This window comes from Cuculus canorus, chromosome 1, assembly GCF_017976375.1.
Source record: "Cuculus canorus isolate bCucCan1 chromosome 1, bCucCan1.pri, whole genome shotgun sequence".
Lineage (NCBI taxonomy): Eukaryota > Metazoa > Chordata > Aves > Cuculiformes > Cuculidae > Cuculus > Cuculus canorus.
In genome coordinates, this window is record NC_071401.1 from 62,829,681 (window position 1) to 62,854,807 (window position 25,127).

Consider the following 25,127-nt stretch of genomic DNA (forward strand, 5'->3'; position numbering starts at 1 on the left):
CTGGGAAAGGTTCCATGGAGCTTGGTGGCCTCAGAGAAATGAGGAGAGCATGGAGAGCTCTATTTACTAAAGCAAGCTTGACACAGAGGGAAATACAAATGTGTAAGGTTATAAACTGACTGTGAATGAAATCATGCTTCATATTAGAAGGGTTTTAACTCTAAGTGAACTTCCAGAAGAACATCCTGGCAGAGACTGCATGGGAAAAACCTCCCAAAATGCAGTTTCAATGCGGAGGTTGATTATTTGCTGAATGCATTAGGGTCTGTGATGTGAGTCCCCAAGGTTGGCAGGGGCTGGCCTTGGCGAGACATGTGGTTTGCTTCAGCCCTGCTCATCTGCCTCCGTAATCACTGATGCTGGTTCTAAAAACTGCAGTTGATGTAAAGTGGAGTTTTATAGGCTTTACCTATGAATGCACAGATCAATTATACTTCGTTACAAGAACTGCACATTCAAATAACGGCTGGGAATTTATGACATGAAAACACAAAATAGTCTTTCTGTTTCTAACTCAGATGAAAATAATACTTTTCCTCTCGTTGCTTGTTGGTCCAACTGTAGAAATCATTTCTTGCTTTTCCCAGGAGCCTGCCTGTGCTGAGAACCAAACAAACCTCTGTGACACCATTGCCATGGCAGAGCCCAACTGCTGCCCACCAATGCCTGGATCCTTCCTCTCATCCTGGGTGAGGCCGGAGGACTGCCCCAGCTGCTGGATGTGCAGCACAGGGAGATGATCCAGATCACTCCACACCTTTCACAGCCTGTATTTCTGCATGTAACCACAATCCTGAAGTCACTAAGAGCTTCCCAGGAGAGCTCTCCTTCATGGCTAGACAGTATAAACCTAACAACAAAAAAAGAAAAATTCCATATCTGCTCCAATACATCCCTACAGGTGAAATACCGTGCTTGATTGCTCCAAAAGCCAGTGGGATTTGACCAGTATAGCTAAGCCTTGGAAAATGTTTTGTGGAATCAGTGTATGCAAGAGTCATGCCATCAAATTGAACCCTATAGTCATCATCCAGCTTGTGCTTTGATATGGTACTAAGAAAGCTTCACACTGTTCATCTGCCCACATTTTGTGTTACAGTAATTGAAGGCTGGAGGGGGGATGTGTGAGAGGAATACATAAATCCTGGAGCAGCTCTCAGCAGAAGCGGCAAATCCTCTCCACCTTCACCCAGAGCACTAGGAGAAGGGGCAGTGTTGTACCACTAAGCAGGTTTTTTTTATTTTTTTTTTTCATGTGCTGACATTGAGGCTAGGCTTTGCCCTTAGATGTTTTGTTTTCTCATGAGCAGCTGGACTTTAAACTTCAACATGCAGCCATTTTCCCCAGGAGCTGCCGGAATGCAGGCAGGCACACAGGGTAGCAATGGCAAGGTGCTCTTGGACAATACTGTTTCTTCTCTCTGCCGTTTTCCTTCAGACAGAGCAGACAGGTATGGCCTCTGTTTTGTTGCAGCTTTAATTCTGATCCCTGTTACCGCTGTTCTAAATGCACCAATAATTTTGTACCTTGTATCGTGTCTATTTTGCAGCACAGGGTGACACTACTCAAAACTGCCTATTCCTTATTTCGTAGAATCATATCATAGAATCATAGACTCATAGAATCATAGAATGGTTTGGGTTGGAAGGGACCTCAACGATCATCCAGTTCCAACCCTCCTGCCATGGGCAGGGATGCCTTCCACTGGATCAGGTTGCTCATAGCCTCATCCAACCTGGTCTTGAAACACATTAAGGCAATGTAATATTGAATTACCATCATTTACACCAGGGAGATATTTTGTCTTTTCTTATCGTTCTTAAAGAGTGCCCCAGATATTAAAGAGAACTTTGTTTTATATTTCTGGTTGCTGCTGAAATGAAAAGAAGTCGTATGAAAGAAGCGGAGATGCATCCTTGTTATAGCTTGAAGAAATTTATGTTTCTGTATTAATTGTCCATGGTTTGCCAATAATAAGGAGGAGCTGGGTAAGGCAGATAAAGATGATGACCACTTAAGAATGTCAAAATGCCCCTGGCAGCAGCTGAAGCACACTGTCAGTTATGCTGGACGCATCAGAAACACTGCACAGTAGAAATGTGCATTAGGGTGTGAGATAACTTTCTAAAATGCAAAACACAAACATGAAACTTTCTTTTTTTCCTTCTTTTTTAATATCACATGGAAGCCTGTTGGTTATTGCATATCCTTCAAAAGCATAACAAAACATTTGTATTTACTTTCAGAATAATTTTGTCATTTCTATCACTTTTTCCAGTTTTGCTATATTGATTATTTCAACGTTTATGCCTAGGATTGCTGGGTCCCCAAACATGGTATAGAACTCAGAAAAAAAAAAACAGTCTCTGTCCCAATGGGTTTACTTTCCAAGCACAGGAGACCTGACAAACACATGCTGACACACGCAGCCACTTACTGCTTAATGTCAAAGGCAACAGGCTCCAGCACAGCACCAACCATCCGGCTGGCAGGCAGCTTCTGTCGTGGGCATCATTGCAATGAGGAGTTTTTAGATCTGATAACTCTCATGGCTTTGATCTCTCCTCCTTTTTACTCAAATCAAAAGAATTACGGTGTCTTCCACATAAAGGATGGCATGATATAGCTCTCTTAACTTTGAGTGTTGCTGGGGGGTGGCTTTTATCCGTTCTCCTTAAGAGAGATTTGTCTGAGAACACAGCCATTTCACTGTTTTGCTTCTCAGGAAAAAAATCCCTGTGAACTAAGACTGGCAGACATTAGTTTGGATCCATCATCACAAATTAATACAAGTAATTTTCACTTCCACTGATGAGTCTGAAAGCCCCATGCAGTCTTACAAAATAGCCCTTTTCTTTATGATATTACTTTCCCTCTTTCCGTGGCAGTGCCCCAACAAGGTTGCTCTGTGTGTCTGGTACAGGAAAAAACTGTCAGGAAGGGTTTCAGATTCTTCCCACTTGGGAGCAAATCAGGCACTGCCCAAAAGCAAAAGGTCACGACTCCTCAGCTCAGTTTGGACTAAGAAAGGAGGGCTCTTTCAGTATAGAAGTTTAACACATCTGAAACTCTGAATCAGCCAAAAGAGTTTCTCTTTAATAAAAGGAGGTAAAACTATATAAGGAAATCAATCTAAGTACTTACGTTAGCATTTTGTCATACAATGTTCCAGTGTTTATATCAGCTCATGATGCAAACAATGTTATGAAGCGACAGAGGCGTGACAATTCACGTCTTTTGGAGGAGGTCCTCCAAGGCAGCTTGGAAAGGGAATGCCTTGAAGAGAGATGTACGCGTGAAGAAGCAAGAGAAGTATTTGAAAATGATGAAATGCTCGTAAGTAGGTTTTTTTTCTGCACACATAATAAAAATTACTGCCTTTGTCCTTTACTATCAAATACAGCCTCACAGCCTGCTTCGTTTTTTTGTGTTTCTCTCCATGTGAAATCTTTGCGTTTTCCTCCTCAACACATAGAAAGTGTCTTCAGTGGTCAAAATGCGAATGCAGAGATCAACTCTGACACTTTTGAAGTCCCCTTTTGAAAATCATGTATCATGCACCTCATATTGTGAAAGTCTATGGCTATTGTCCCACCCTGACCACACACAGAAATACATTCCTTAGGGTCCAAGAAGGGGCAAGGGGGTGTTGGGATGGAGGGAAGCCGTGCGCCAGCAAGTAATGGGACCTATAGAAGAGGCTCATCTAGTCAGTGGCTGCAAGTCCCCTTGTACAAGAGGCCCTCCTGACACCTACAGCCGGATGCTGTGCTCTTTCAAAAGCAAACCAGCTGGAGATGGTGTTTGCAGGGAAAGCAGGGGAAACAGCCATTGGGCTGCCTGGGAGGCTCCCATGCTTTGGGGAATATTGATGGAACGGAGGTACAGGGAGCAGGGAGAGGTGTCTCCTCAGGGAAAGCAGCAGCACAGCTGGCTGCAGTACCCAGGGAAAAGTGGGGCACCTGGTGCTGGTGACCACTGTTAGTGACCTGCAGTTCTGCTCTCTGATGTCCTCTCTGCCTCCAGCAGCACCTGCTGTGGGGCAAGTGGGATGGGATGGGGTCACTTCCCAGGCACGTCCAAGAGACAATGGCCAGCCATTTTTTTGCAGGAAGCTATATTGCTAAAGGATTCAGTTGTTTCTCTCTTGCCTGCAAAGTGTTTCTTTCCTTTTATAGCTTAAGAAATAATAAAATTGGCAGGACACAAACCTCCTCCCATCTCATTTGAATTTTGCTGACAGGGCAGAATTTGCAGTCGAGCAACCCTGGAAATAAGAGACCATAGTATATATTCTTTCATGTAATGCTTTTTGTTTTATCATAATATTTATGGAACATGATGTTATTTGAGAATGAAAATCTGATATCCCTCTTTTTTTTTTTTTTTCCAGAAAATGTTTTGGGAAGTCTACTATGGTAAGTTGGCCTCTTGAGTTCTCTCCTTCATGGCAGTATCCCACTATGGACGTTATGATTCAGTCCAATGCTGGTTTTCTGAGAGTCTTTAGCAGTTTGTTCCACAAGAGACACCCAGTTGCTACTTGTCATGTCTCTAGCAAAGCAGGAGGAAAAGTGTCGATGCAAAATGTTTAAAAAAGTAATGAATGGGAAAAAAATATTTAAGACTGCAAAGTAAATAAAAACTGAAAGTGAGGAGTAGATGTTATCCTAGTAAATAGGCTGTTTCTTTTCCTGAACTTAAGGTTGTTTTGAAACAACTTGGAACCTGAGAAAGTCTGCTTTACTGATACAACAGAGGAGCACAGCTTTACCAGTAAAAACCTCTCAAATGCAAACTTAAACCTGAGTGACATAAATTGGTGTTAAAAGCTACTGGGCTGACTACCAACTGAACGCTGGCACTCCATCATCCCTTGGCAGCTGTCAAGGCAGGAAATGATTCTGTAAAACTTGAGGGGCTGATACAACTGAAGGCCTCCTGAACGAGGAGGCTGGGGCACCAGCTTATGGTGATTCCTCCCTCTTCCCTCCCTCTTTTCTGCGTACCTTGTCTTACGTTTTTCTCATTTGTAACTTAGCTTTTATTAATTTCTAATCTAAGGGTTATACAGTGCATAAGAAGGTGACAAAACCAGCAATTAGTATCATTATTCTGCAGAAGCAACTGAAACACTGAATCCAGGAAACCCTTACACAGAAGAATCCCATCAGTGATATTACAAATAATGATGCTAAATATCTGGCCTTTCATTGCTTCTATGAGGGTGGGATTAACTTCTCCTAATTTCAGTCATTGGATGATTGTACTAAGCATGTCATGCAGGCTTTCTAGTCTATAGAGAAGGGCAACGAGCTGAGACTCAGAGACTGATCCATCAAAACAATTTAGCCACAATAAGGACACATTACTGGCTCCAGCCTCAGCGGTGACTTCCTCGCAGCAATTCAAAACCATTATTTCCCATCTTCTTCCTACACAACAGCAGTGTGCCTTTCCTTCTTTGTGATATCTTTTCTAGCATTTTGAAGAGCATTGTCATGCATCTCTGTGGCTTTTTTTCCTCCTCATTAAACAAACCCATTTTTTCATCCTTTCTTCCAAAGTCTCATTTTCTAGGCCTCTGGTGTGCATGTTGCTTTCCCTTCATAGTCCAACCCACTCAGCCAAACTGCTGGCTCACCCTTTGGCTCTGTCTGGTACTGCTCCACCTTGGTCTCTTCAAGTCAAACCTAAAAGCATCTTGGTCTAGCATGGAAGTACACTGTCAGGGGAGTTGGCCTGAGGTCACACATGTCCCTGACTTTTATTAACTTTATAAACCTAGCTATCCTCTCTTTAAACATCATTTTCCAATCATTTTTGTGTATGCCTTATGGTAGTTTGTGTTTCCCTAGCTTACTTGATGTCATCAGAGATATTTGTATTCTATGATGTTCACCGATTCCTCACTAGGAATTCCCAGTAGCCCACCCCACTCAACCAGGGGGCACAGGAGTGCCTCTGGAAGCAAAGACAGCCTAAAATTACTCCCAAGGAGCAGTTTTGTGAGATGTAGCCCATTTCCTTCCAAACTGTTTTTCACAATACTTCTCCAAGTGGCTCGTGTGCTGGGAATGGGACTGTGTGGTCAGTGGTGGTGGTGACTGGTGCCTCTCATGTGGCATTTCTTCAGGTGGCAGGAGGTGCTCATCAAGCCCCTGCCAGCACAACGGCGTGTGTGAGGACAACATTCGTGGCTACACTTGTACCTGTGCCGAGGGCTACGAGGGAGAGAACTGTGCTTTTGGTAAGGCATCAACCCCTCCTGAGAAGACCTATTCCCTCCTGTTGTACGGGCTCCCTGGAAAACCATACGCAGTTCTCCCATTACAGCCAGTTATCAGGTTTTAGGTTAAAATGAAGGGTTTTGCAGAGCAGGGTGGATCTGTGCTGCTTGTCTACTGAGACTTTATAGCACCCTGAGGTTAAGCTGGCAGCCTCTTCGCACTGAGCCTCCCTTCTCTGGGAACGCAACAAAAGGGCTAGAGCAAGCCCTTTCATGGGTGGGCTCCAAAAGCAGCCCTGCCACTGCCTCTGGTGCTCCCTGGCTGCTTGTCCCAAGTGACACGTGGCCTGCAGAACCAGACCTGTGGTGCTGGGGTGGTGCCTCTGAGGCCAGGCATGCCCACAAGATACTCCTTTGGGACAGAGGGACTCCAGAAAATGGACCATCTTCAGTGGAAGTGTAAAATGCATAAAGCCAAATGGATGCTTTCTGGCACGTTAAAACACTCTGGGAAAGACACTACACTTTCACATCTGCCAGGTTTTACGGTCCAGCCCTTACATCAGTATTTTTGCTGGCTTGGAGGTCCCCTGGGCAGGGAGACGCCTCAGCTGCTGCAAGGCAGGGTCATTTTCTGTGTAGGGGTGTGACTGTGACCAGCGTCTTGGGGAGCACAGAAGGTGACACAGCTCAGACCAGTGCTGGGAACCGGATCTGCTCAGATGCACAGGATAAACCTTAAAGAGCCACTTTATGTGGGGTTTTTTTTTGCTACTTCTCCACCTGGGAGCTAGTTCCACCATCAAGTGGCTCTTCCTCCTGTTGCTTTGTGCTGAAGCATTTGCTCAGCTATAGAAAATTGACCGAGCATGGTTCAAAGGTGATTAACACTTTCTTTCTTCTTATTTTTGGCAGCTGTTAATTTTAATTTTCTTAGCACAAGCATGAGAAATAAGCATTATGCATCTGGTTTTGCTGAAAAGCAGAAAGCGTTAGCCTTTTTCTTCTTCAAGCACTACCTGCCCTCTTAGCATGTACAACAGATTCCGCCTGCTGCAGATACTTGGTGTTTTGTTTAAGAGAACAGAAAGCAAACCCATGGCATTCTTTCATGGGTTCACATGCAAGGCCTAGCCTGACCCTGGCCTACTAAAGCTCCCTGAAACTCACAGAGGTGCAGACAGTTTGGTGCAGGGAGGTGCACAGTTTGCAATGAGTCTGTGGAAGCTGCAGAGACTCAGCTGTCTCCATTCCTGCTTAACAACGTAGTGGGAAACACAACCAAGCCAGAAGCCCTCCCCACCTCCACACAAAACGAGTAAACATAAAATGCTTTGTAAAGGCTCAAGCTATGCCAGAAAACTCCAGCTGAAATATTCCAAATGCTTTTTCTCTGCCTGTTCTGCTTAGCTAAAAATGAATGTCGTCACCAAGGAAAAGAAGGATGTCACCATTTCTGCTACCCAGGAAGTAACTCCTACCATTGTTCCTGTGCTGATGGTTATGAGCTTGGGAAGGATAAAAAGCAGTGCATCGCATTAGGTAGGTGTAAGGATAGAAGTACGGGGCAAATGCTCAGTGCTGGAAGGAGCAGACCACCATCTGATATCCAAATGTGATTAGCTTGTTTGGAGCCTCGAGCAATAAGAACATTACTGACCTCCCAAACCCTTCCAAAGCGGGGAGGGGGGAAGGAGGAACCTAGGGGCCACAAGCCAAGATGCCAAAGCAGCAGTAAAAGAAGCAATATTTGATTTGAGCATTTAAATATGGGTCTACAGAGAGGACTTGCATCATCCTGCATATCACTCACTGGGCCAAGTTTTCCATTCCTATACTCAGTAGTGAGTAAGTCATAGAATAGTTTGGGTTGAAAGGGACCTTAAAGGTCATCCAGTTCCAATATCCCTGCAATGGGCAGGGACACCTCCCACCAGATCAGGCTGCCCAAGGCCCCATCCAACCTGGCCTTAAACACCTCCAGGGATGGGGCTTCTCTGGACAACCTGTGCTAGTGCCTCACCACTCTCATTGTGAAGAAATTAATCCACTAATTAGTGAAGAAAAAGTCCACTGAAGACTCTCTCAGAATGAGGTTCACTTGATTCCCATCAGGCACTTCATAGTATGATAAAGGAAGGGCAACATTTGCTGCCATGTTAATTAGTTTGAAGCAGTAGCCCCCTTCAGTTTTTCAGTCTCTCAGTAGGTATCTCATCCCCTTATGAACCAGGTCTACTAAAACCACAGTAGTGTACTTAGACCCTTGTATAAATTAGCAAGTAGAGCAGCCAAACAGGAAATGAGCTAAAGAGACATGCTTTTTTGGTGATGAAGGCCTGATGTCCACATTCAATACACATTCCACACAGGCTTTGATTGAGACTAGCTCTAGTTTGGTCCCTTGGACTAAGCACTCGTTAGCTCTGGGAGTATGTTAAGTGCACTCCTGGTTTAGCGCAACCTGAGCAGATTGTGGGGACCCAAGACCATGCCACAGGGGTAAGCAAAAAGTGTGACACACGCAGATTACAGGGATATTCACTTGAAAAAGTACACGTGTTTCGAACCAGCACGCAAAGCCATGTGGACCTCTAGAGAGAGAGTTTTACCAAGGAAAACATGGGACTACCTTGTCCAAATTGGGCCCAGCTACCAGGTATTTGGCACAAATCAGATACAGGACACAAAGATGAGGAAGCAAGCCATGCTGATGGCTGGCTGGAGACAAAGCTTTGTTCCGTTAGTTACAGACAGTGAAATCTGGTCACCACAAGCCTACTGCAGTGACCCAAAACGTTTAGTAGCATTGCTAAACTACTACGACTAAAGCTGATTATTCCCATTTTCATCAGGTGAGAAACTGCCCCTGGTGGAAGCAGAAAGACATTTGCAAGCAGTAGTTGTCTTGAAATGCTACAGCATGAGGTTTTTATTTTTTTTATTGCATTTACTAGATCATTGTGCGTGTGGCAGACTTCAAGACACTGTTAATCTGATACACAAAACCAGGAAGAAAGATGATGAGCCATTTCCTTGGCAGGTATTTCTAGTAATTCATGAAACCCACTCTGCCTCACCGGGACAGTGCTATCTATCGTCTTTTTGCATCTTCTTAGGTCCTGCTGCTAAACTCTGAACGGAAGGGCTTCTGTGGAGGAGTGCTGCTAAAAAGTAATTTTGTGTTGACTACAGCAGAATGTGCCCTTCTGCACAGCCATTTTGAAATCAGGGTTGGTGCTGGTAGGTGATCAAACACATTTTCTCTTGTTGTAGAACATTTTAGTATTGACCAGATAATTAAAAAAAAAAAAACAAAAAAAAAACCAAAAAACCCAAACCCTTACTAAAATTTTTGCTGCATAAGAATATTGTTAAGGGAAAGAAATCTGCTGTCATCTCATTTAAGGATCTGTTAATTATCTTTAGTAAGAACTACACCTGCCCCATTACTCCCCCCACAAGCCAAGCAGTGAGACAACTGTCTCTCAAATGCAACTCAGACCTTAGCACCTAGGGATAAGGTCAAGCAGGTGGTTCTAAGGCGGCTTTTGTTTCACGCCGGAACTCGGCTCCCTTGCTGGGCATTTGTCCTTCCCTTTGAAATGATGTGTGTTTCTATAGAGCATTAAAAAGTGGACAAGGTATTAGTCTACCTTTACAGCAGCTATTTCAAGAAAGAGCACCTCTAGTTTTGCTGCTGCACATATTTCTCAGCAGGACTAGGCAGCTGCTGTCAGTTTGCAGGTAGTTTTCAGGCCTCTGATAAATTATTCCTAAGAGCAGTAAATGTCATTGCTTCACAGGACCTAATGGAACAAATGGAACTGAGAAGATAACACAAGTTAAAGAGAAACACATACACATCCGGTATGATGAAGACACCGGTGATAACAACATCGCATTACTACAACTCCAAGAGCATGTTGAGTGCAACAATCACCAGCTTCCTGTATGCATTCCTGAAAGAGATTTTGCAGAACACATTTTAATTCCAAAACTGTCTGGTACAGTCAGTGGCTGGAGAATGGCAGGTGATGAACTTCAAGGTGATGAGTTGCAGGTTTCATTTCTTCCTGCTGAAGACTGCAAACAAGTACTCAACATAAGCCTCACAACCAGGCAGTTCTGTGGACACCTCCAGGAGGCTACAGACAAACAACTGGCTGGAGGAAGCTTTTTAGCTACTGAGTACAAGGGCACATGGTTTCTGACTGGTATCCTAGGATCTTGGCCCCTAGAAGACACTGATTGGGACACATTTCTATTCACAAACACCGCAAGGTATATCATATGGTTTAAACAAAAAATGAAATAAGACAAAAAAACACAACCAACCCTCCAGCACCTAACCATCACAGCAAGGAAACATTCCGAATGCAGCCAGTACACCTGTTTGACTCTATCATGATTTGCAGCAGTAGAAGTTGCAAAGATGATATATATATATATATATATATACACATATATATAACTCCAATTCATACAGGAAAACCCATTTGTCTTTCCTTCTCCTGTTGACACACAGTACTGTGAAAGTCATGATGTGGTAAACCTAGTTATTTTACTAGAAACTGACTGAACTTTAAGTTTCCTAGAACTGTTTGTCCTAAAACTCAAAAAGCATTGTTTTGCTGGGATTTTAAATGTTACTAGGAGAACATGAGTTTTTAATTCTTGTCAATTCATATTGTTATTTCAGCATTCATACAAGCAAAACTCAAAGACCAGAGGAACTCCAAGCCTTTAAACACTTATGTTAATATATGACACACTTCACACTGAAAAATGCTTCCCCTCATAGACAGTACCCATATTTTCCTTTATGAAACATGTCCACATCAGTTAGTGGGTAAAATAAACCCCAGCTCTCAAAGAGGGGAAAAAAAAATTTATTTTCTTTAAAAATAATTTCAAAAACCCCAAAACTACCATCCCATACTATGCAAAAACTTACCTCATACCACACTCAAAGAAACAAAATCCCCAAGGGTAGTAACACTTAAAATAATGGATCCAGTTGCAGTGTTTTCCCAAGAAACAATAAAACACAGTATGGATATGTTACTAAGATAAGCTTCTGTTCATCATAAAAATGAAACAAAGTATTGCCAGAATTAAAAAGACTACACCCACCTGTGGGCACCTATAGACAAAAATCCAACATTTACTAGAATCTGCAAGTATCACTGCCACAGTAAAGCTTTTTTGGTGTCAAGCATTTCCTTAGTTTTTACAGAAGGCCTGAAGAGAGTATTTAATATCAGCAAGATTACTGAAGAGACTGAAAAAAAAATTGAAACTGTGAAAGAAAACAATTTCCAGTCTGAAGAAAGGATTAAAAGAAGTAACAAGGATGATACTTTTCCCCTCTGGAAGATAAATGTAAAAATTGTAACAAAGACTTTATAAAAGCTTTTAAGTACTTTGGAAAGAACCTGGAATGTTTTGCTTTATTTCCTCATGAAATTCTTTGAACGATCTGTGGAAAATGTCATTGAAAAGTCAGCATTTCATTCCAACGCACTTTGTAACACTGGCAGCCTTGGCCACTCTGGGAAAGGAGACACACACAGTTCCTGGTATTCCAATCCTGGACATGAACCAGCCATTTACAATGTTCTTGGGGTGACTGGAAGCAGCTTCGCTGGCCGAGCTGAGTATCTGAAAAGTACTTGCATGTATAAGACAATACTCAACATACTGTTGACAGCGGAGGAAATGGATTCTGCTTACTGACCACAAGCTTTTGATGCTGGTGAGATATATAGCCTTTAATGTGACCCTAGCAGAAGAAGCAAAAAACAATGTTAGCACCGTAAGCTGGTATCACAACACCTATAAATCCCAGCTGTCTTTAGATGACATCAAGCAAAGCTTTGCGTGTATACTCAATCATTGTTGCACTACTGAACTCACTATCTAGAAGGATCCAATTTACTCAAGAGGGACAACTCATGGTAAGCAGAAACATGTACTTACAGTGCTGCCAGACCGAGAGCCTCCTGCCCATGCCCCCTACTGGTCTGCTCATATTTTCTTGAAGAGACAGAGCTCTGCAGAAGTGCCTCTAAATTTACTCTCACTCACTTTAAAATGAGGATTTTAATTAATCACTATTTCAAATCCAATAAACTACATGACATAGTACTTTCTTTTCAGACATGTAGCACTGTAACACTGAAAGAAATCTTCCAGTCACCTATTCCCACATTGTTACTCCAGGACCACACCAAATAATCTGGTTTAGAAACAGAAAAGTGGTTCCTTTTGTAGCCGACACTGCAATACTACTCCAAACCCTCCAATTTATTAGAAATCTCTTGATTTCAAGCCTTCACCTGTTCATGAGTAGTTAAGATTTTAGAAAAAAAAGACAAAAGAAAGCCAAAAAAAACCAAACCAAACAAAAAAAAAAAAAGGGTTTATTTTTTATAATGTTAAAATGTCGAAGAGACAGACTCATACAATGGTTTGGGTTGCAAGGGGCTTTGAACCCCACCTTCTACAGGCAGGGACACCTTCCACTACATTAGGTTGCTCAAAGCCACATTCAACCCAGCCTTGAACACCTCCAGCAATGGGGCTTCCTCATGTCCTACTTCTGATTCAGAAAAACAAATTCCTTTTGATCCCAGTTACAATTTCTGTAATTTTTAAATCAGTATTTATGCATATAGAGGAATTTCAGTATTGGATTTGTAATGTAAAATTCAACTTCAGTTTTAACCAACTCCTGCAAAAAAGGGCAGGAACTAGAGGAACTCCTCAGGGCAAATGAAAACTTTTCACTGTGGGCACAAGCGAATCAACTTATTCACAGAAAAAAACCTGAGATCGTTGATGTGCTTTTTGTAATAAACTTTTATTCTCTACCTAATACTTTTTACAGTCTTAAGCTAGAAGGACCAAACAAGTCATAAGCACTTACCATATATATAAGGTTAGCTAAAATGCACTGGACTTCATCAATATCAACATCGTCTACTTGCATGAATTTCAGGGCAAACAGAAAGGCATCTAGAGACAGCTGATGCGTTTTAAGTAGTAAATATCTGAAAGAAACAACAGAAAAAAAATCTGTTATTGAGAAAAAATTAACTTGAAAATTTTGGTTCTCAGAAAAATTGCCTTTCTGCAATAAATTCACTTTAACAGGAATTCAGGTCTCCCAGAGAGAACTGAGGAGCACATACATTTCTATCTCAGTCTTAGGTGAAACCATATTAAATCCGCTTTTGCAAAAAAGTAGGTTTTGTTACACTTACACTTTCTTAAAGAGATTTCTGTATGTGATGATTTTCAGCTTCTCAAGGATAAGAAAGATTCCACATCGAATAAAGAAGGTCTCGTGCTTTGCCAGAGCATCATTCAGTAGGAGAAGATTGCCTTCACTACAAGGAAAAAGAAATGAAAGCATGAGAAGGACTCGCACAAAAAAAAAGAAAAGGAATTGTCTGACTTGGTAGGAATGTCCCTCCCCTGCCTTCCTCAATCATACTAAATAAATAGCTTTTACTTTATACTTTTTGAACTAACACACAACGCAAGAAAATAATCACCATACCTCACAGCCTTTGTTACTTCAGCAAACTGCATAAGGTCATACTTTTTTAAGAGCTGAATTGTTGGCATATGGCCCTGAAAAATAAACAGTTTCCAAGTTTTCCAGGATAAAATCAAATGTATTTTAAATATCAACTAGTGAGCTATAAAAACATTTGTTAAAAAAAAGACAAATGTTTAACTACTTTTGGTTTCTGCTACAGACCAAGAGGTGAACAGTAGTAAGACAATCCCCTTGCGCCCCCCAAACAGCTTGTAGCTCAACTCAGAATAACTACCTATTTATCATGGTCTAGAGAGTCTCTAAATGTTGGGGAACCGTTAAACTTGTAAAATCAAGATCCTGTGACATGAAGCCTAGGCAGATCCAAAATTTAAGTCATGGCTGTATGATCTAATCTTCAAACAGAAGAACCGTGGGAATCCCAAGCATTACTAATAATACAAGCAGTGTTTCAGCACTGTCAAGTGCCAGCTAAGCCTGTACCAGAGTTTTGCTTCACTATGCCTTCATGCAGAAAAAAAAATTCTCTCAAAAAACCCAACAACCAAACAAAAACAATAATAAAAAAGAGAAAGCTTAATTTTGAAGAAACAAAATGAATTCTCACTGCTAGATCAGGTAAGACCGAAACACCTACACTATCAAAAAGAAACCTTGTTTTTTTCCCCCTGCAAAGCAGAGATCAGATTGCACACTGACTTGGGTCAGACTTTAAAATTAGTTACCATCATGCTATGCTGTTGATAACTCCTTTCCTGGTTGGACGATTAGCTAAGAGCAGAATTCAGCTGCATAGTGACTGAGAGCTGCTAGGAATAAAAAAATACCCCACCCAAGCTATTTCAGTACAGTTTAAGGTTAGTGTTAATGTTTGGGCTCTGATTAAAAAAAAAGCAACTGTAAAAACAATGACATTTATCTAGTTTCTTTAGTGCCTCGTACACTAGAACTGCTCCAGAAAAGCCACAGCAATTCTAGGCACTAACAGACCCATCAGTTTAAGGCATCCAGTCAAGACTGGGACAAAGTTTTTAGGAAGACTTGTTTTGTTTAGTTTATCAACTCTACCATAAACTGATCTGAAAACAACCAGTAAGGTTCCCACCACATGCTTCCCCTTTTACCCACTTGACTGAAAATGAAGTGCTGACTGGAAAAGGAGAATAGTCATAAATGGGTTGGGGCAAAGGTAGAAGATGGCAACTCACAGAAGTAGGTGATAACTACATCTTCTATGGGTAATTTTGGTAACAGAGCCAGGAACAGGAAACTAAAATCTAGTTCTTGTCCCCTCAGTAACACTGAATTAATTATTAGCATAATCCCACAAACTTAGAGATACACAAATGCCAGTACAGCACATGGGAAAGGAATGCAACAAGAAGCAGAGACATGCTTAATTCTTTTAATAGAAAGATGAAATGATCAAATAGTAACTAGTCTTTAGTGATTTGTTCAAAACCAAAATGCTCTCCTTCGTGACCCTCCTGATGTGCCTTGAATGGGCAAATGTAGAGGGCACAAACAGAAGACTCAAGGATAGAAATCCTCTCTCTCCTATAGCAAACCTCGCCTTCATAGTCTTCAGCCATCTGTTTGCACATCTTCCTTCCCTTCACTCAGTGGAGGCAGCAAACAGATTTGTACTAATGAATCCACACATCCCTTGGCCCATCTGTGATCAGCAGACAGGCACTCTTCTATGTAACACAAGTTACACTGTTAAGTGCTTCTCCAAAGAGCTCAGTTATCTTTATTAGAGAAGCAACCTGAGGTTACAAGTTCAGGGGGGATGGGAAGAAGGCAGAGGGGAAAGAAAGCACTGCTTCTGTTTGGATCTCCCCACCCTTTCCTGTATTGCTACAAATGACAATCCAACATTTTTTGTGCTCACACAAAGTATACATATGCTGACTTTCATGGAGATCAGGCACAAATAGACTCTGAATTCAAATAAGCCTCTGAATTCCAATAAGCAAAAAACCAAGAGCTATACTGATCATCAGTTTGACTACCTATCCCCTCCCCCAAGATTTAGAAGAGTAACATCAACTCACCAACAACATTTTTACTGGCAGCAGGTAAATCAAAATCATTCTTTTGTTCTTCTGGCTTGAGCGGTGACAGTGCTCAAAGGCAAATGACAGATACTCTTCAGCTGCAGACACAAAAGTTCTAGTAACATGAGCCACCAGCCAAAAAAACTGTAACCCAAATTCTGTGCTCAATGTCCATCTCTAGCTTGAATACATATTCGAAATCATATAAAAAAGAATCACACCAATCAAAATACATTAAGAAAACTGCTGTAAGAATTATTGGAGATTCACACAAAATACCAAGTATTATCAGAAAAGTTAAGTCCTCCGTCAGAAAATCAAGGAAAACTTGTTAAAGTCTATGTCAGACGTAACAGTTACAAGCAATACTGGAGTTTTCAGCTATGACAGTAATATTATTGTGCCACTATTACAAGAGGGGAGAATCTCAAGAAGTGCTAATGAAACAGAACTCTATGTTCTAAATTCACAGATTAGGTTCTTCAGTGGATGTAAGGTGCATGTGACATACACAACTGCTGAGCTGCAGAAACGTGCTGGTGAGATCACACAGCATGACAACCTTTCATCAGTTTTTCACTAAGAGAAAAATAACAAGCCTGACAGAAGATGACACTGTTTAGGTTAATAAAACTGGCTCCAGAACAGATTTTGGTCAGGGGCTCAGGTTAGCGATGAAAGCTGTACACCTTGACTCTAGAAGCTTTTCTATTAGCGAATAAGAAATCCTAGAAATGCGGTTTCTACATCTTCCAAAAAAATCAATGCACCAAGAAACTAATTCTACAGCAGTTTGCTGAAGATTTCCTGGCATACAGCAATTTCAAGAGGACAAGACACCACAAAGCCTTCTTTACAAGCCTGTTCATTTGGATGCCCATACATTCTATTCTGCATGCACATAAAGCGTAAGATTACAGAGAACTTCACCCACAAATATTTAAAAACCAGGCATATACTACAATTAGAAATGTAATCTCATCGCTAAACTGACTCTGCTTGTGGGCCCTGGATTTTTCAGCATGACTTCTCCTCTGATCAATTCAAACACAACACCACCTTTACACATTATGTCACAGGCACAACACCAGACAGATTTCACATCCTGAAGCAATACTTTAAATCAATCTTACTAGCACACAGTACCTTGCTTAAAGTCACTGTCAAACATGGCTTTGCGTCCAACATAGTATCTGTACGTAACTCGCTGTGCCATACTATAGTCATCCTTCAGATTTGAGCTGTCAATTGCTCTAATTAAGGGCTTACATAGATGGAGTTTGTTGATCTGTTAAAAAAAAAAACAAACCTGCATTTTACTCAGAGAGCGTAGATACATAGTATCACATAAAAATGGGCGGGTTTGATTTAGAATGTAGAATGCAAAACACAGCTTACCAGCCACGAACCCTACCTTAAAATAAATTTTAAACAGTTGATTCACAAGAAACAACATTCCCCACTTCTTGGAGTCTTCAATGCCTGCTCGACTGTCATAAGGAAAAAAAAAAAGAAAATACTACCTACTAGCACTGAGCATTGTAAGAAAATAATGACTTTGTTCTATGGTGAAATCCCTCCATAAATATTCTATGGATTTTTAGAGTAAAAATAGGTGTCCAAAAATAAAAGTCAAGGCCAAACTCCATAACACAACTTAACCTTATGATCTTAACCATTGCACAACTGTCAAAAGAGAACAAGTGTTCCCACCATAAATTTGAAACAGCTTTGCTATATTTCTTTTCAACATAATGAATAGACATCATGCAAAATATTCTTTATCTGCAACAGAGACCTCACTCCAGACTGCGGGTAACACACTCACACTAGCATAGCAGTTGTTTATAATACTCAAGATGAAAGAAAGATGGGGGAAAAAAAGCATTTTATTCCCTTGGGATGGGTTAAAATGGAAACCAAAGAGTAACCTCTTTTCCATCTAAGCGTTCTTTATATGGATTTTCCATACTTCACAAATAAGCAGGGCACAAAAGTCTTAACGACCTTTCCTGAGAGACAGGACATAATCAGTCCCTCCCAACATCATCTGTTAAGAATATTAAACCTGAAGGGAAATCTCTCCAGCTGTAGTTAATAATCAAGAAAAACAGACTATAAATGAGAGTAAACAATCCTCATAAGTGTTTGTTCTTATCCAGATTCAATCTTGGTAAGTGGAAAAATCTTACGTAAAGTTCATTAGGTTCTTAATAATTTAATAGTGCAAGTTTTATAGAGGATCTTTCACTTACGTGTCACTGGCACAGACTCGAAAACAGCTCATCAGCAGTTCTGCTGCTTTTTCCAACATGTCGCCAACTTTGCCCTTCCCTTTCTTCACTAGCTGTTGATCTGCCTATCATTACACAGCAGGAAACAATGTGTAATTCTGCATCTTGGATCACTGGCTTGTAAGCAGTTTAGATATTCAATACAGCATTTTATGAAGTACTACAGCAATGTGTTTTTCATTCCTGCTATCCACCAAATCTAGAAGGTAGTCAAACTCACAGAATAAAAGAAAACACTCGAGAGGCTCCTGAATATGTAGCAAACCTAATGCAGAGAAGGACAGCCCTTTGAAAACAGCACTGACTGCTATTACCTTTAGTGCCACTAATCTTAATGCAACACTTGGAAGCCTAAATTCAGAATCACCTGATAGTCAAATTGGAGCACTAACATTTCAAGTCAAGTTTTCAAAAAGCAAGAGCCTGGCAAAAGAAAGTCTTTTGAACAAAAGCAAACTAAAATTATTCCCCAATTATGAATTTTGAGCATTTGAATTTATAATTAAGCTTCTTTCCACAGCCATGAAGGCTACATTTTATTTCTAAAACATATTCAATATTTTCTAGTAGTAACGCACTGCTTAGACCTGGGATTTTCAGAAGAAATAGAAAACGTTATAGTGGCAAGAAAAGAAAAAAGGAGTTGCCAACACATGGGGAAAATCCTTATTAAAGCAGCACTTAAACAACAAAGAGCAGGAGAAAAAAAAACAGTGAGTAGGTACATACTACGTACTTTCTAAACAGTTTTATCATCATGCTTGCATTCTTACTAGCTGAAACATTAAGGAAAAGAAATGGAAATGCATCCTTTGCTGCAGAATCTTCTCTCTATCCACATCCTTGAACATACTAACACTAGAAGACAGACTTCAAACACTTCCAGCACGACTGATACCACTTTCCCCTTTCTCATGCACCTTGAATATAAATTTGCCTCCTTCAGACTGAGAATCAAGACTTATCACAGAGCAGGCAAACACATACACAAAATAATTCTCCATGTAAGCATGCCAAATGTGCTACTTTGCAGGCAGGTGGACACAACAAATGCTGAGGGGACAAACACTAAAAATACTGGATTTTGTCAGACACTAACCTAACTTGAACCCTAGCTTCACCTCTTCAGGTAAAGTGACTTTAAGCAAGACCATCACCTCCCTTGGCCTTGCAGTTCTCATTAGATCCCATACACAAGCTACTGGAATTCACTAGCCTGATTAAATAATGTAAATTCGGGGCTTTTTTGCTTGTCAGTAAATGTATGGCTCCAATGAGCAGCAAAAGCAGTACACACAGCTGGAAGAAGAGAAAGGAGGCAGAAACTTCCCTCTTCAGACATGGCAAGTGGTTAGATAAGCTCAGATGTCTGGGATATCTCCACCTTTATCAAATCCCACAGATAATGCATGAAACGGCGAGTTGTACCACCATGTTACTGTATAAAGACATCACTTCATAAGCTCTAAGCAACTGCAGCGAGTTCCATGTAGGTCCTCAGAACCTCCCTAGTTCAAGCTCCAAACGGAAGGTGGGCAGACTGAGCAATCTAGTTTTTCAATAGGCCTGGACTGGTTTAATTTAGCGTGTCAACAAAATCCTAAACAAGTTAAACAGTACTGAGCAAAATTAGGCTATGTAATACATTCTAAGATATTTCCACCATGGAAACTCCTAACAGGTAAGAGCAATGAGGCTGTTAATCAGATCTACTTACATTATTAGCAAAAACTCGAAGATCGAGGGCTACAGCATACATAATAGGTAAAGCCCTGGAAAAGTAAAGCATAGTACACTTTTATGTGCAAATCATGCAAGAAGACGTGAGAAACAAGTTGGTTGGTTTTTTTTGACTAGCTGGTCATAAAACGAGAAAAGTATATGTTAATCCTTAAATAAATAAGGATGCACTTTCTTAAAGGAGAGATTGTCAAGATCTCAGCGTTTCAGAAATCCTACACTGAAGGAGGAATTAGTTCAGAAACCTTTTTTACTGCAGCTTAAACAAAATAGCATCTCACTTGAAACAAATTCTTCATGTGTTTATTTACGGACCATTCTACACAACTAAGCTTAGATATCTAGTTTTCACATTTTTGGATCCAAGAACTCAAACAGGCAGTAAAAACAATTAGGCTGCATTTAGGTATCGCTGGGGCTAAATAAAAACTACAGGTATAACTTTTGACTACTGTGGTATTATGCTACTGAAAGATGAGAGTCAAGTTTCAAGCAGCTCTCTATGATGTACTCACCAGTTTTCCTCTTTATGTGCCTGAAACGCTCGCAGGAAAGATGTATTGTATTCAGGAAAACTTAAAATGTTATGAAATGGAAGCACATATACAAAACCCAGCAGTTGTACAGTACCACACATTACTACATGAAAGAGCAGAAACCAACAAAGCAGCAAGTAAATGAGGAGTCAGGATGCAAAGATGCAGGAGGGAAGAACGAGAGCACAGTGAAGCATTCCTTTGTGTGGCAGTACCATAAGAAATACTGGTTGCTTAGAGAAAAGCTAGTAGCTTTCTTCATTAGTATGTTCTCCTCCAGCCATGTACAAACTGGGATGTAGATTAAAGATTCGATGATACTCTGTGAGAAATTGATTTTCTATTATAGAGCCAAGTGACACATTCCTCCTTAGTCCTACATAAAATTAAAAAAAAAAGTATATAGACTTCTTTGCTTAAGAACCCAAATCGCTGAAGTGTATTTGGAAGCAGGCCACATTCTATTAGACTTCTATTAGAAGGGGTAAAGATAACTTATTCTACAAGACTTATAGTTAGTCTGAAAACAATACACAAGATTAATGGAAAAGGATATTGGACAAGAACCGTCTGGTATTTGTATGCTTCTATAAAGTCATGGTTTCCAACAGCGTAAATACATCTGTCAAAGAAAAAACACATTCATACATCAGAAAATATCACATACATAGGATAACTATTTCTTTTTGCATTTTGACAGAGCTTCACAGTTTATTTAAAAGTGACACAGAAATATGATCAGAAATGTTCCTAACAAAATAGCACAAGTATTTTAACACAGCACTAAGAGTGATAATTGTAGAAAACTGATCCTAGATTAACGGGGATTTGTTCCTATAATACAGTATCAACTGTAATATGCTAATGTTTATTGAAGCTGTCATCAGGACTAGCACAGATTAAAAAAAAATCCAAGACTGCTGAAAGTGAACTAAAGATGGTGCTAATGAAGATTTTTAAAAAAATAAAACCCTCACATAGTTACTTAGGTCCTAAATCTGTCTTTTATTACTAAAATTCCCTTTCAAAATATTTATTTCCTTTACTTGTTTCACTCTAAATTCTTTTGCAGTCAGGAAAAGCAGAGCAAAAGGAACAACAAGTACCCAAACCAAAACTGTGTCAATGGCTATATGCAGGTGACTGCCAAGTACATAAAACAAACTTCACATAGAGAAGAGAAAATCTTAATGTCCTGCAGTTCTAGCATTATTTATAAGAGTAATAAATGCCACATTTTCACATATAAGCCTTTAAACATAACTAAGTAAACTTAAGGATACGTTTCCTCATCTCAACTGACACTACATGCCCAGTTCATTTTTACCTTAAGTGAGCTGCCAGCATTTCATCATATGGAGGTTCCAAAAGTTGCTGACACTTCTCCTCTGGAGAAGAAAGCTAAGGATAGAATAAAGGAAATGTTAACAGAACATCCAATGCACCAGAAACAGAACATCAGACATATTTTGTCATAGCAGTTTTATGCCTATGTGCCTTTGCTTTCCATCAGAAACTTAAGCTGTATTATTAATAACTACATTCACTGTAATGAATTGCCAGTGTGCATTCTGCCTCCATAACCTAACTTGAGCTATCCTTAAAAAAAGCATTCAAAATGCATATAGCACAAACACTGGACCCTTGCCACCCACTGTTTTGCTCTTTATTTTCCCTCCCACTGCAGCACGTTGATAACTAGTGTAGACCTGGCCAGAAGAGACCTTCAAAACCCTATCTACCTAGAACACAATTCAAAGCGGAACAGAAAATACCACCCAGGGAAAAAATGGAACTACATAACAATCTCATGAAAAGAAAGGGGAACCAAACTTATAAAGAAATCCTGCACTGGCCTGTAAAACGAGTTTCTGAGGTTTATCACCAATGAAAAGGAATCCTTACGGAGAGCTAGGAAAACCGAACACAAAACAGAAGAAAGGTCAAAACCAGATTCTCACCTGTAACCTTGGGTTTGCAACATGTGGATGTTTAAATGATACAAATTCTGCAAAAAAATGTCCATCTCTGCTGTCAATGGTGTCTTGTACCTACCAAAGAAAACAGCCACGTTACAGAATAAAATCCAGACGTAACCATGCAACATATTTACACAACTACAGAAACCACCTTCTTGTTGCCACTGGTCACCCACATCGGTACTTTCTCAAATGTGAGTTTTTAAAGGTTTAAAAACAACTGAATCAATGTAGTAATTCTTATACATCTGCTTTTCAAAAAGGTGAAGAAGGTGGGGCTAATACAATTGCGTCTTTATTTAGAGGATAAAAGCAGACTAGAGAATCCCCAAACAACTCACAAGGATTCAGCATCATAAAATAACAGTTGTGAACCAGATTTGGTTAAGTTCTTTAAAACTTCAGTTGGACTTACGGGCATCAAACATATATGGCATAAACAATTTTTGACTTTGCAGCATAAACAATACTGCAAATTAATTTGCATATTATGAATCAGAACATGAGAGATGTCCATGAACTTAAGAACACACAAACAATTTAAATACGCAGACAGTGTATACAACATGGAGGGTGGAAACAAAGGATCACAAGGACTGTCAGCTGGAGAAAATGCTGACTTTTCAGAGCAGATCACTGTCCTGAGAGACTAGAGCCAAATATTAACTGTATTCTCACGCCCTTCACTCAATTGATTTGACTGATCTTGACAGATGTGAGTAGGATAATAAAAATCATGAAGATATGATGGTTCAAAAAAACACAGTAACAATGGTCATAGTAAAAGCTTAACACTTAAAGTTCAGCCCAGCTGGTATCCTTGTGACCCTGCTCCTGTCTCTCCATCCCCATGCCATAAACACCATGTCTCCACATTTCTGTACTTCTTAAATCCCTGTATTCCTTAAATGCCTGAGCTGTGTTTGTTACCATACGCACACCCAGTCCAACCATGTTAGTTCTTATAGAGAAATTACTTTGCTATCCATTACAGACTATCAGTAACCATCATTCTTTTCAAAAATTTGAGGTATACATCCTTGGCACACAGTGGGCATACTTAATACAGGGCTAACAAGTGTTATTTCTCTACCTCATCACACCCTCTACGTTGATTTCTTTAAGCAAGGTAGTATATTTACAGCTAACACATCCACATACTCTGCCAACAAATAAAAACACTTGCTTACTTGCTGTAAATACTGATTTAAACTGACGTGCGCCATAAAAGGACAAGCAGAAGAGCCAGGAGTCATAAATATAACGCAGTTACATCACATCCTGCAAAACGAACAAGCGTTTAAGACAGCAGCAAAGCGACGGCACCTCACACAGACCCTCCTCTTTCCTCTAAGGAAACACAGGATGACCCGATCCAACTTCCCGCTGGTTGCCGGCCCGCAGGTACCGGAACGCAGCCGCGAGCAGAGCGGAGCGCAAACATACGCTGCCCGCAAGCGGAGTGGAAACCCTACCACAGAGGCCCCAAGGACGGCCGGACAGAGACGGGCGGACTCTAAGGGAGACGGGATACTGAATACACCCTGGACCCTCCCATGCCCTCACGGCGCTCCCTAAAAGCCCACCCTCAAGCCACTGCGCAGCACTTCCGGTATCTGCCGTCGCACTTCCGGTACCCGACAGAGCGCGGGGCGCGAGCCAGCAGTTCAACTACGCATGCGCCTCACGCCCAATAGGGAGCGGGGGAATCGACACGGCGGGTCACGTGACACCACCCACAGCTGCCGCGCCACTTCCCCGCCCACAGCAGGGGCCCCCACCACGTGTGGGGCGTGGCTTCGCCCTGGTAGCCAATGGGAACGCGCGATGGGCGGGGCTGGGGGCGCGCCTGGGGCGCCGGGCGCGCGGCGGTGGCGGGAATACGCGTCCCCGCGCTTTCGCCGTTATGGGCTTCGGAGCGGCCGGAGCCGCAGCTCCTGCTCAGCCCTATCCCCTCGCCTGTCAAAGGGCGGTAACTGCCGAGACCCCCGTGTCGGTTCCCTGGGAGACCGCGCGGGTTTGACCTCCCGCTGATAGGAGGAGTTACTGTTACAAAAAGGGGAATACTTTTGATTTAGGCTGAAGTTTCGTCGAAGTAACTGTAATTTTTGAAAGCCAGACAGAATGTCCCTCTGAGATCATGTTTTCTTTAAAGCAGTGTTTTTCCAGACACCGTTCATTCCTTGAAGATAATGTCGTGCGTGCAGTGTGATCTGTGCTGAGCAGAGGGCTCTGCATCTGTAACCACCTCTGCCTGCAGCCTTTCCCCATCTCAGATGCAGGGTCAGGCAGAGCTGGAGCCAAAGCTCAAATAAAGAAGAGATTTGGGTGTTGTGAAGTTCGTAGTAACATAAACATTCGACCTTGAAAAGTATCAGAATGTATAAGATTCCTCAGAAAATTTATCTATATGCATAGCAGCAGAAAATCCATTCTGTCCCCAGCTCTTGTCTCGCTGCACAGGATCAATGGAGATCACTCCCTTGTGCTGCCCAGGCCTGATAAAGGATGATTGCTTCCTAAAACTCCAAAATTACATTAAGAAAAAATTCTTCACTGAAACGGTTCTCAAGCACTGGCAGAGGCCCCAGGGAGGTGGTTGAGTCACCATTGCTGGAGGTGTTTAAAAGGTGGGTAGATGAGGTGCTTGGAGACGTGATTTAGTAGTGGACAGGTATGGTTGGAGTTGATGATCATAGAATAATATAGAATGATTTA

The 25,127-nt window shown here is 41.2% G+C and overlaps 2 protein-coding genes across 4 annotated transcripts; one reads left to right on the plus strand and one right to left on the minus strand.

Annotated features, from left to right (window-relative positions):
- The first annotated feature begins 1,277 nt into the window (after nucleotides 1-1,277).
- On the plus strand, nucleotides 1,278-10,685 carry PROZ (protein Z, vitamin K dependent plasma glycoprotein). Of its 2 annotated transcripts, XM_009557877.2 has the most exons (8): nucleotides 1,278-1,451; nucleotides 3,174-3,337; nucleotides 4,395-4,419; nucleotides 6,138-6,251; nucleotides 7,641-7,772; nucleotides 9,188-9,273; nucleotides 9,350-9,473; nucleotides 10,037-10,685. In XM_009557877.2, exons 1-8 carry the CDS (start codon nucleotides 1,385-1,387, stop codon nucleotides 10,546-10,548), a joined length of 1,224 nt encoding a protein of 407 aa, XP_009556172.2. In that variant the 5' UTR covers nucleotides 1,278-1,384; the 3' UTR covers nucleotides 10,549-10,685. The 2 variants fall into 2 exon arrangements, with proteins under 2 accessions (XP_009556172.2, XP_053930173.1); XM_054074198.1 differs by lacking the exon at nucleotides 3,174-3,337 and having other exon boundaries at nucleotides 1,350-1,451.
- Nucleotides 10,685-24,059, minus strand: PCID2 (PCI domain containing 2). 2 transcript variants are annotated; one of them, XM_054074173.1, is made up of 16 exons: nucleotides 23,996-24,059; nucleotides 23,600-23,690; nucleotides 22,392-22,481; nucleotides 21,758-21,831; nucleotides 20,985-21,052; nucleotides 20,410-20,449; nucleotides 19,872-19,926; nucleotides 18,116-18,219; nucleotides 17,275-17,350; nucleotides 17,007-17,148; nucleotides 15,858-15,958; nucleotides 13,798-13,871; nucleotides 13,499-13,624; nucleotides 13,162-13,285; nucleotides 11,971-12,015; nucleotides 10,685-11,894 (listed from the first exon to the last, which is right to left on the minus strand). In XM_054074173.1, the coding sequence occupies exons 2-16, from the start codon at nucleotides 23,663-23,665 to the stop codon at nucleotides 11,736-11,738; spliced, it is 1,344 nt and encodes a 447-aa protein (XP_053930148.1). In that variant the 5' UTR covers nucleotides 23,666-23,690; nucleotides 23,996-24,059; the 3' UTR covers nucleotides 10,685-11,735. The 2 variants fall into 2 exon arrangements, with proteins under 2 accessions (XP_053930148.1, XP_053930157.1); XM_054074182.1 differs by lacking the exon at nucleotides 23,996-24,059 and adding an exon at nucleotides 23,885-23,995.
- Between the last annotated feature and the right edge of the window lie 1,068 nt (nucleotides 24,060-25,127).